The sequence below is a fragment of the Botryllus schlosseri genome, chromosome 15 (genome assembly GCF_051294905.1).
Source record: "Botryllus schlosseri isolate E-star chromosome 15, Bs_hap1, whole genome shotgun sequence".
Classification (NCBI taxonomy): Eukaryota; Metazoa; Chordata; class Ascidiacea; order Stolidobranchia; family Styelidae; genus Botryllus; species Botryllus schlosseri.
The window spans coordinates 4,146,197-4,158,896 of NC_137250.1; the positions used below are offsets into that span (position 1 = coordinate 4,146,197).

At 42.0% G+C, this 12,700-nt stretch overlaps 1 protein-coding gene across 1 annotated transcript; it reads right to left on the reverse strand.

Moving 5' to 3' along the window:
- Nucleotides 1-4,881: 4,881 nt before the first annotated feature.
- Nucleotides 4,882-6,742, reverse strand: LOC145458127 (uncharacterized). The gene is made up of 8 exons (XM_080336463.1): nt 6,303-6,742; nt 6,208-6,249; nt 6,087-6,131; nt 5,986-6,024; nt 5,861-5,925; nt 5,724-5,803; nt 5,635-5,661; nt 4,882-5,579 (listed from the first exon to the last, which is right to left on the reverse strand). The coding sequence occupies exons 1-8, from the start codon at nt 6,640-6,642 to the stop codon at nt 5,531-5,533; spliced, it is 687 nt and encodes a 228-aa protein (XP_080192589.1). The 5' UTR covers nt 6,643-6,742; the 3' UTR covers nt 4,882-5,530.
- Nucleotides 6,743-12,700: the final 5,958 nt, after the last annotated feature.

A 12,700-nucleotide genomic window follows, 5' to 3' on the forward strand; every position in this document is an offset into this window, starting at 1 on the left:
AATCAGCAAGCTGTTGCTGTGGTGATCATTGAAGCATAGCCGATTACCCAATCAAGAGCCGTGGTTATTTGATTACTAGTCTTTTCGCCGTTCTATGGTCGGTGGCACGCCCATTCTTGGGCAGCTACTTTCAAACGCTTTGACCGAAATCTTAACGGCTTTCCCGTGAGCTTCTTTCAGGCTCATTGTTGTTTTTTATCAATAATCTATGAAATGAGACACAATCACAGGGGATTTTTAAGATTTTCCAAATTTTGGACAACCCTATTGAGTAGTCATTGATTTTGAACGGATGAACGAATAGAGAGTTAAATATATACCCAAGAAGACGCTGTCTCGCTCACGTATACGTAGAACTGTTTTATTTTTATTGCATGGCCTCAGTTTATAGTTACCAATGTGCAAGACACATTGATTTTTATCGACACCGATTACTTGATGACTTGAAATTGGCTCGTCAATTTTGCTCCGAGTCACGAGTCACTCCACATATCTGATACGCCGAGTCAAGTCAAGTCATTTTAGCACAGTGACTCGAGTCAAGTCACACGAAAAAGGTGACTCGAGTTAAGTCATGACTGGAGTCATCCCAACTCTGCAATATACAAATTGATATGCGCCTGCGCCAATGGTTGAGGACTATATAAACTATATTGGATTTCAATAAGACAAGAGGTTTGGTTAAGTTGTGAACAGAGAACAGAAATATAAATTTTACTATTATTTTATTGCTTTACTATACTAGTTTACGACAGCGTAAGCTGTAAGCTTCGATCACTTCGTTTGCGGTCAATGTATTTGTGAGAGAACAATGTAGGCTTAGTAAAACGCACGGCCATTGAATGATCGGTCGATCTCACGGGTTAAAGCAGCGTTTCGCGTACAATCCGAGCATATGCAAGATACAATGATGTTTATCGACATCGATTGCTTGATGACTAGAAATTGTCTCGTGAATTTTGCTCCGAGTTACGAGTCAATCCACATTTCTGATACACCGAGTCAAGTCAAGTCATTTTAGCAAAGTGACTCGAGTCAAGTCAAGTCATACGAAAAAGGTGACTCGAGTCGGACTCGAGTCAAGTCATTACTCGAGTCATCCCAACACTGGAATTTACCCTTACGTCCGATATTATCGACGGTTGGATCAGCGTATCATAAAGTCGCGTAGTGAATTGCGAGATATCTTGAGCATCTGGAGGGGGCACGAAGAAGCGGTCAACTGAAATTTTTTTCGCGTTTTGCCCGATTTTCCTCTAATTCACGCGTGTTTCTCCATAAATAAATAGACCAAATTTCGTATATTTGAATTCTCTCATCAACAGCCATAACCTTCCATGCCATCAAACAATCTGTTGGGGTTGCTAGCATCCCGGTTGGATTTTGTGATATGACGATAAGGGGGGCGCGATATTTTTCACTATCATAAAGGGGGTGTGTCTAAAAAAGGTTGAGAACAACTGCTATAGAGATTTGTGCCAATGAACTCTATGGTCTTGACCTTCCATCTCCTCCATTTTCAAGGTCTTCTTTCGTTAAATTAATGCGCTTGCTCACTTGTGATGTCGAATTTAGTTTCAATAACACCATATATACACAGATAGATGGTGTTGCAATGGGATCACCTCTTGGTCCCATTTTGGCCCACATTTTTGTGGAACATATTACGAGAAACGGTTATTCGAAGATATTGATCGACCATTAATGTATGAAAGATATGTTGATGACACCTTCGCCATATTTGAAAATGAATCCCAGTGTGATTTGTTTCTGAACAAATTGAATGGTCTTCACCCGTCGCTGAAATTAACGATGGAAATAGAGGTTGATAATTCATTACCATTCCTTGATGTTGTTGTTGAAAAGACGGGTGCCAATTTTGTTACAGCAGTCTCCCGTAAGCCTACATTCAGTAGGCAATACATTTCGTGGGATTCTTTCTGTCCAGTAAAACGTAAGTAAATTTGATAAGAACTCTGGTGCACAGGGCTCTGATGATTTATAGTAAAGTCAAATTTGACTCTTAATTGGAAAACATTCCGTCAATGTTTCAGTCAAATGGTTGTCCTGATCATATCAAAATGACTATGTATCGTAAACTCAAATATTTCAGAAAAGTTAAACCGTTCGGACCTAGAAAATGACATGTTTATTTGCATCTTCCTGGGATTGGGAAAGTGTCCAACATGTTTGAAAAACAAATTAAATCGTCAGTGAGGCATTGTTTTTCACAAGTAGAACCGCAGATAATCTTCATGACGAAATCTATGATGCCTGCAACGCAAAAGGATGTGCTACCCGCGACAAATCCAAGCAACTTAATATATGAATACACGTGCCGATGTGATAGTCGGTATGTGGGTGGCGCGTGTCAGCGTTTACTGCAAAGAATTCGCCAGCATGTCCCACGGCAAATTAGAATAACTAATGTTCCTCCAACTCCATCATCGCAGTCTGTTGACACACTGCGTGATTATGATCAAGTTGCTGCTTGTAATTCGGCTATTGGACAGCATCTCTTACAAGGTTTTGGAGCCGGAGCCAGAGCAAGGAGCCGGAGCCGTGCATTTTCACCGGAGCTGGAGCCGGAGTCGGAGCTCTACATATAACTTAACCGGAGCCGGAGCTGGAGCCCGTTATTTGAGGAGTAGCTCCGGCAACAATCATATCTGCTGATTTCACGTCATTTAACAGCAGGCCTGAATTTTAATGTATTAAACAGCAATGGCATGGAGTAAAGTGCGTTCCAGTGCAACTATATGATGTCATCGACAATTGACAAGTATTCATTATGACGTCACAAGCCGACACGGCGGCACCTATGTCTTCGTTGCTGCATCCGATGTTACTGACGGCTGACAGACTCTAGATTACTATTAATAACTAGTATAGACCAGGGAGGGCCAACCTTTTCCGCTACAGGGGCACATGCAATTGACCAACGAGTGCGCGGTCCACTAGCAGTGCCAAGCACGTAAAATTTTCAAAGTTTATAAATGAACTAGGTCAATAATATTATTACTTGAGTATATTGCGGGTCTACCGTATACCGCCAGCTTGGCTCAGTTTGCAAGGACCCGACTACTGGGCATCTGGACATATCGATATCGGTGGTTTCCGCTAACATACGACAACCATTTTGCGCCTACATTTTATTTCGACGAGCTTTCTGCGCGCGAAAACGCGTCAAAGACTTTCTCCCGTAATTGCGAATACAGTTAGGGTGCGTTCATACATGAATTCTGATAATATTCCCAGAAATGTTCTCAGAACTTATTGCGTTCATATCAGGACAAAAATCCTCAGAATTTTCCCAGAAATGTGAGCGTTCAAACCAGTCCACAATTTTCGCGATTGTGCGTTCACACTAGTCGGTTTTCTCAGGATTATCGTGAAGTCTGAACGACGTTCCTCGTAAGGTCGCGCTGTTATGAGATCACCTCGCCGAGGTGTTCCCATCGTTGATAACAGACTGCGTTGTGTTAAGGCTGAGCGTTACAATGGCCAATAAATTGGCACCGGAGGCCGGGAGTAGTATAAGGATTGCGATGAGTGATGCAGTGAATTAACAACAGTTGTTTTCAACTCAGATGGATGGTAGCTTGATAAGTGTTGCTCTATATAAATTGCTGGTGCGTAATAAACGGCGACGTAGAAGGGCCATGAAAACTCGACTACTTCATCTTCTTTCTGTGTTGGCCGATGAACCTGAGTTTCTTGACTTGATTTGTACTTGGTGGTTGTGGAATCATACTCCAACTCCGCGACGAGTTTATAGCGTTTTGAAGGCCAATAAAAACTATTGGGAGAGGGTCTTGCAATGTTGGACGTCGGTTGACTGCAAGAGGCATCTTCGTCTAAATAGGTAAGTGAGCCAGAAGCTATTGTGGTCAGAAAGTTCTTGAAACGTGTTGCAGTACTATTGTTATTAGTTTAGTCGTACGCACATGCAAGACCCAGTCATTCTCTGTTCTATAATAGTGAGCCAGTCGCGTTTCTTGCATAAAATGTACCGGTAGCGTAACTATACATTCTACTTACATTCTATAGCGTAACTGTCGCTGGAACAGCAATTTGTATGACGCATTAATGGGGGTTATGTAGTCGAAATCACAGTTTCTGTCGTTATCGTAATGCACTAGCAGTGCTGACTAACGGGGGCCTGAATTATCTTGCTATTGCTAGTACTGATTCTGCATGCAGATCCAAGTGCTCAGTTTCACAGGGCAGTTAATTGGTAGTAGGCCTGGATAAGAAACTTTCCATGCTCAAAAAGTATCACAGTGCCTTACTGATAAACAGAAATATTGCAGTGAAAATTAATAAATGACTGCTGTGCTAGTAGTAGTAACAATCATATGATTATTCCTGAAAAAGTTGGCATACTTCTTATAAATTCATCTATTATATTTTGTGTGATGTTACATATTTCCCTCTCCAGGTCCACCTTTCATATCTTGTGCGATGATTTGCGTCAGGATGTTATCAAACAAACTACAAGATACAAAGAGCCAATATCACCGGACTGCAGAATTGCTACCGCATTATGGAGAATTGCTGGTGGTAGTTGCTACCGCCACATTGGAGAGACCTATGGTTTGGGGAAATCTACCGTCTTCATGGTCACTATGGAAGTGTGCTCAGTCTTGTCAAACCGTATTTCCAGGCACGTAAAAATACCCGAGAACATACACCTTGCCGCTCACAATTTCAGTGTCAAAAATGGCCTGCCAAATTGTATTGGAGCAATTGACGGATGTCACATCCCGATTCCAAAGCCTGTTGAAGACGGTGAAGATTACTGGAATCGGAAAGTTCAATATTCGATAAACATACAAGCAGTGGTCGACTATACAAGGGGAGGTTGATCGATGTTGTTATTGGCTGGCCTGGCAAAGTGCATGATGCAAGGGTGCTGAGAAGATCTGAACTATTCTCAAAAGCTCAGAGTGGGGCTCTCTTTCCCCATAATGAACTTTCAATTGGTGGGCAAAATATACCATTTTACATCATTGGTGATGCTGCATATCCTCTGCTACCGTGGCTAATGAAGCCCTATGCTCAAAATGATAGGGACAGCAGTCATTTTAATCATATACTCAGCAAATCCAGGATGGTAGTGGAGAGAGCATTTGGTAAACTGAAGATGCGATGGCGATGCCTATTCAAATCCTGTGACGCCTGCCCAACGAACGCTAGAATGATGATTGCGTCTTGCATCATACTTCACAATTTCTGCGACGCCCTAGGGGACGACATGGACGATGATATCATACTTGATGAGCCAGTGCCGACATACGAGGACGACGAAGTATCAGGAGCGAATGTGCGAGACGCTCTGAGAGATTTCTTAACTCTACCATAGTTCTGAGTTCATTAGTGGTAGTTATATCAAGCTGGACTGCTACAGTAAAAATTGCCGCAGAATAATAAAAAAACACATTTATTATTGGTAATTGTGCATGGCACAATTTTAACGAAACATCAACAAGAACAGTTTTGAAGGAATGAGCCTTCACTTCTCACTCGATCAGTTATTCTGCAACTCTCCTGGGTTTTCCAGGTTTTGTTCCTCGGGCCTAAAAATCATTCGAATTGTATTAAGACAGTTGACAGCAAGCTTGAGTCTCATACCGGAGTATCACATAGTTTCCATGAGCCCTAAGAACAAAAAGCTTTATGTAGCATGTTCAGCAAAAGCAATCTTTCAATAAACTACCAACCTCGTCAGCATCTCGAATAGCTTCAGCTCGTGCTCTCTTTCTAGCTCCCTTTCATGTCTTTCTTTTTCTCTTTCCTCTCTCTGAATTGTAAATAATATATCCTAGGTCTCGGTTATGAAAAAATTGCAAGCCATTACTTGGTATTGAAGAATGGACTCAATCCGTTTGTCTGACCTCTCTTGTCCCAATTCCACTAACTCTCCTTGAAATGAAAATAACAATCCTATTGTCTAAAATCTTCTATATTGTTCATATTGCTCACTTATTTGTGAAAGGTCACTGTTTCTTCTCTTAGCTGGGGCTACAGACAAAAAGCTGTTCATCAGTTTATCAGATAGTCATATGTACAGCGAAAAAACTTACTGGCGGGTAATCCGTTGTTACCTTTCCTTTTCAGTAACATTTTTTCTTGAAAAAAACAAACAAACAGGAAATGATGAAAATAATGTAATTATGAAATTTGATGGAGCAATTGATAACTCACCACTTGACTCAGCTTCAAAAGACGTATCACTGCTGCCTGGCTCTGCAATTAACATAATAGGAGAATGATTTACTCCCAATGACATTGAAACTCACCATCCATGGAGCTTAGAAGAATCGGGTCTGTCAAGGCCTTGTCTTGCAGGGTTGCATCGATAACAGGATATACATCAGCAATTGAGGGTGGTATTCTCAATTCCCCTCCACCAGTTTTCTTCGAGTCGTCCTTGAACTTGCGGTAATCACGAATGAGTCTTTGCATCCTCTTGTAACAGCTATCGTGATCCCGTAGTTGCAGCGATTGTGATATGCTACCGTAGATTTCCCTATTACTTATACATCGCTTTGATATTTTCTCTTGGATCTGTTTCTCGGCCCAGAGATCGACGAGCAATTTGGTTTCCTCTGTAGACCATAGTATACCTCGTGACGACATGTTTGTTTATCACAAAATTATGCTAGCTATCTATATTCAAGAAGAAATGTAAAAAATATTTATATGATGCTGTACGGTACACAAGTAAAAATGACACCTGCTTATTCCGATCTTCAACTAAATAGGCATAGTAGACGTCTAGACCAGTGGTTCCCAACGTGGGCGATATCGCCCCCTAGGGGGCGATTTGTCGGTCCAGGGGGGCGAAAATATCCAAGGGGGCGATATGGGGGCGAAAAAGGACGAAGGGGGCGATAGGGGGGCGATGGCGCGTTGAAATGGCTATATTGGCGTCTATGACCGTAACTGCCACACCCAAACCCCCAATTGGGATGGAGGGCCTGATCTCAAAAGGGGCCCACAATTTTTTCGTGAATTTACAATAATTATAGAGTATTATTTTGGAAATTTAGGCAACTTTTTCAAAAAATTTTCTCGCTGCGCGTCATTTCGTGGTCGCATATTTCTTGCTTATTGGATACCCTTCCTCCACGAAATAATACGCATGAGTTATAGAAATGGGCGTCTCGGCGCCAGCCATCATCACACCATGACGCACCAAGACATACGAAGTTTTAGGCCATGTAACATGCGACTCCGAGAAGTGTGCCAGAACGAGAAAACCTTGGCGGAAAAGGGCTGCCTTAATGCTGACCGACTTCGATATATATACGATATACATATATATTTAATTGTCTATAGGCGCCTAAATGGCTGGTGCCAAATGTTCCTGTCCTGGCAATCAGAACCCCACAAAAAATGACATCTCGCAGAGAAAAATGAATTGCCAGTGCAGAAATACCAATTTGAAATCGTGTGCGTCTTTTAGTTTAGTACGTATGGGCGATTTGAATATCTTTTGACATAGCAGACAGGCCACGAAATGTCATTACGTAACGAAGTCATTATACCCACGGGTCCGCCCGAATATGTTCAATTATTATTTACGGGCCCTACATTTTCCAGGACACCTCACTCAGCTATACCGGTAAATCTGAATACATGAGCAGAGAGAGGATAAAAAATTGACAGCAATATTTATGCAATCCCGGATCATATTGACCGATTCAATCATGAATGATTGAAATTTTTCGCGCTTCGCGGGAAAGCCTACTAACTAAAGTGTCCTACTATCTCTGCTGAGAAGTAGCGGTAGAGATGTATCGGGGGAGTTGGGTCTAAGGGTGCAGAAGTTTGCTTTATCGCCCTATATGGAGGGGGGTCAAGACCAACGTATTGGGGGGGGGCTGACGAAGTGCTGTTCCGGTCCTTTTGGAATCAAGTCCGAGAAATCACCCTTTTCTGTTAGTCAACTCACCAAAATTTAGCTGGAAAAGTGTAATTTCGAGGTCGAGCCGAAAAGTTGACCTTTTTTCTTAATCAACTTGCCGGTGATTTCAGTCTGTGTGTCCTTTTTTCGGTTCCGAATATTTGGGGGGCGATGATCGGTGTGGAGTTTGAAAAGGGGGCGATGAGTCGAAAAAGGTTGGGAACCACTGGTCTAGACATACGTCGTACATACCAATTTGGCCCCATAAAACTGCAGATTATAACTCTTTCCAAATTCACCTTGAGAAACGCAACTATAGGGCACACTGCACAGACTACGATGCAGTGGTAATTTCCCGCGCGATCTGAACGCGCCTATTCCCAAAACACGAATATGATTGACAGGTGACGCGGGCTGGCTGCGTTCAGATCCACATTTTTGGGAACCGAAGTTTTGGAAATTATGTCGTTCAGACCAGCCTCGGGATTCCCGACTGCGTTCACATTGCTGGCATTCTGAGGATTATTCTGGGAAATTTTGTTCTGAAAATTATGTATGAACGCACCCCTAGACTCAATCGGGTAAATTATGCGTCTTTTTCATTTTCAGAAGGGGGTAGGCTACCATGCAAGAAATCGTGTAACAATCAAACACGCGAAGCGTGAAGAAAAAGTTCACTGCTATTTTAGTTTATTATGATGTACGACGATTTACTAAACATGGACTGGACCCTGGATCTGCCAATGCGTCGGAACTGATATTTTAGTCATCAACATCCCTAGTGTCGAAGCCAGACTTGTAATTTTTGGTTGGCCTTGCAAGTTCACAATCTGAGCAATTCATTTTCGATAATAGAACAGGATTTCGATAATATAACAGGAAATTACCTGGCGGGCCCCTCAAAACCCTCTCGCGGGCCACGGGTTCGCCATGCCTGATATAGGCAGACCCATTCGATAGTTTTCAGAGCCGGACCTGGAGCCGGAGCAGTGGTAACAACGCGGCTCCGTAGCTGGAGCCGGAGCTAATGTATTATAGAAGAAAGCGCCGGAGCTGGAGTAGTTAAAATTTACGGCTGCTCCAAAGCCCTGATCTCTTATCCCAGGGCCGGCCAACCCGTGGCCCGCGGGCCACATGTGGCCCGCGAGAAGGTTTTGAGTGGCCCGCGAGGTAATTTCCGAAATTTCTAATATCATCAAAAATGGATTGCACAGATTGTGAACTTGCAAGGCCAACCAAAAATTTAATTATAGTCTGGCCGCAACACTTGAGAGGTGATGACTAAAATATCAGTTTCGACTCATTGACAGATCCATCAACCATTCATATATTGGTATATCTTCGTACACTACAATAAAGCAGAATCATTTGCGATAAATTTATCAAAGGTCAAAATTTTCTACAAGCTTAACGCAATATGTTGTCACTCGATTTCTTGTTCTTAATATTGTTGCCCTTTTGTGAAAATTGAAGAACACCCAATGTATCAGATTGAGTCAAACTATATTAGCGATCACGAGATAAAGTGTCGTTCAACATATGCGACCTTGCGTTTGCACTGGCAGTAAGACCGTCAACTATGAAACCTAGGCACGAAATGATTGACGCATGTTGGTCGCAGCTTTCGATATCGATATGTCCATGCGCCGAATAGCCCAGTCCTCGAAAACTTAGCCCAGCGATATACAGCAGGCCCGCAATATAATCAAGTGACAATATTATTAACCTATGAACTTCAAAAAATTTTCGCGTTTGGCGCGGATAGTGGCCCGCGCAAGAGTTCGTCAATCGAATGTGGCCCTTCGGCTGAAAAGGTTGGCCAGCCCTGATGTAGGTGCTTGTAATTTTATAAGTTTGGGCGCAAATCGAATCGTGATTTTACTCCAACATTTCCGTTGATATAATCGGTTTTATTCTTGAAGGTGGTGACGAAACATTCTTCATTGGCTTGCTGTAGCTTAGATTATTAGTACACAACAAAACAAGATGAAAATTTTTAGTATTTGCGCGTATGTCCCAAAGGTCCCATGGTCGTGTGCCTGTGGACTCGGCCGGAACGGACCGATGATACGTTCGTGGAACAGATTTTGAACGTTCCTGAATATTTTATGAGAAGGCAGATGTTCATGTAAATGTCCGCGATAGGTAGACCTTGAATCAAAGTGTTCAGCCAGCAAAAGATCTGCTTTTGACCGAATCAGTCAATAATATTAGTAATTGCGTATATATTGCAGTAATTTTTTAGCCTCTCCGAATTAACAGATTCTCCGGTAGAGGTGAGTGAGGTGTTGCGTTGGAAGATTTAGGGCATCTAATAAAAATACACATATTCTGGCTGGACTCCTGCAATAATTACATCGTTGCATGTCATTAATTCAGGATTTTGTCTGTTCTATAATTAATAGACATTGGAATAGCCCAAGCGTACTAAGCTAAAGGACGCACATGATTCCAAATTGCTATTTCTTCCATGGAAAATACCTTTTCTCTGTTGAATGGTGTTTTTCCTGTGGGGTATGGATTGCCAGGGAAGCGAAATTCGTCTCCAGTCATTTAGGTGCCCATGGACAATTTGACATATGAATCCTATATCTAGGTTTTCGGTCTACAAAGGACAGTCGTTTCCGGCCAAGGTTTTCTCGCTGCCAAAATTCTGGCACACTGTTAGCAGTCCTATGTTAGGGGTTTGTTAAAGGTTTGTGGTGCGGCAGTTACGATATGGCCTATAGGCTACTACACAAAATGAATGTATGGAAAACGAATCATTGTGGAAACTGCGCATATTATCGAGTCAGCTCGTACTTGTCTCTCGCATTTCGTCTAATGACACGGCTTGAACTTCAAGTCAAATGTTTCCAGACCTAAAGTTATCTCACGAAGTTCTCAATTAGTTTAAATTTTGATGTTCCATTTAATTTATCGATTGACAAGCCTTCAACATATTGCATCTTGAAATTAAGGTATGAAATTGTAAAATGCCTAGCGGACCGGCAGGACAGACGTCGCGGACCGCCGGTTGAGAACCACTGTTGTAGAGCACACGCCTAGTGGAAGTGTAAAAAGCAGGCCTGAAAACTGATGAAGTAGTTTCAAATAACGTATATTTAGTCTAGGGCAGTGGTTCCCAACGTGGGCGATTTGGCGGTCTGAGGGGGGCGAAAATGACGAAGGGGGCGACAGGGGGGCGAAATGGACAAAGGGGGCGACGGGGCGCGAAAATAGCGAAGGGGGCGATTGGTGGGCGATGGCGCGTCAAAACGGCTGACCTTTTTTTTAGTCAAGCCACGTAAATTTAGTTAGAAAAGTGTGTCAAATTAGACGTCGAGCCGAAAATTTGACCTTTTTTTTCTAGTCAACCCGCCGGTGATTACAGTTTGTATGCCCAATTTTCGGTACACAAAATTTGGGGGGCGATGATCGGCATTGACCTTGAAAAGGGGGCGATGGGTCGAAAAAGGTTGGGAACCACTGGTCTAGGGATTACATACTTATACCAGTGCGTAACTATATACAGGACAAAGCAAATCCATACGCTTCTCAGTATAGCTATAGATTCGATTGTTGTTGTTTGTAACCTACGTTACAGGAAACACTAAGGGTAACCTAATCAAGTTAACGAGGTACCCGTGAGCTCAAGACACATTACCATCTTATACATATGATTTGTGATGTCACGCCCGATTTGGCCATCATCGGTTGTAGGCAATTATGCATTGGTTAGTAGTCGTATTGTGACCGTATTGGTGGTACCTCATGTGCAGTAGGGTTGTTCAAAAATAACTTTTTTTTCCCGATTCAAGTCGGTCACCTCTTAAATCGTCAGGTTACCCTAAAAAACGCTGCACACCAAATTTGGTTCAATTCTAACAAGTATAGGGCTCCGCAGATCCAATTGAATTTTTTAATTTAAACACGAAAATTAAAAAAAAAAATTCCAAATCTTTCTGCCTACCCCATGAAATTGTTGAGCTGTCTTCAGAGACCATACAAAACAAATTTGAGTCAATTCCGACCAGTAGAAGCTGAGTTATTGGAGTTTTTCATTGATATTTCTCGGATTATCCTTGATTGGTGGATAATCCGCGATTTATCAACGAAAAACTCACATAACTCCGCTTCTACTGGTCGGAATTGACTCAAATTTGTTTTGTATGGTCTCTGAAGACAGCTCAACAATTTCATGGGGTAGGCAGAAAAATTTGGAATTTTATTTTTTAATTTTCCTGTTTAAATTAAAAAATTCAATTGGATCTGCGGAGCCCTATACTTGTTAGAATTGAACCAAATTTGGTGTGCAGCGATTTTTAGGGTAACCTGACGATTTAAGAGGTGACCGGCTTGAATCGGGAAAAAAAAGTTATTTTTGAACAGCCCTAATGTGCAGTGGTTCACGCAGTGGCGAGGTGGTACGAAGTCGAAACTCCGTCCTGGCATCTTAATTCTATCTCCAATATCTACATTATACACGCTAATTTCAAGGGGAGCAGTTAGACACAACATTTTATTATATTACATGTGCTGGTCAATATTATGAGTAAGAATGCACAATGTGGTATCTACCTCAACGTCTAGAATTCAGCGATAAACAGCACATTATGCATTGAATAACTCAACATTCGCAAACACGGAAAATACGTTGAAATATGCTGTCTAACTGCACGCCTTGAATTTGGAATGAATCTCTGTTGCAACCACGGAATTTGGGATGTCGTATTTGGACACACGTTCAGGCTTCAACAGCATCATTGTAACTATTATTTTTCGAATTCTTTTACATTATGATAATAA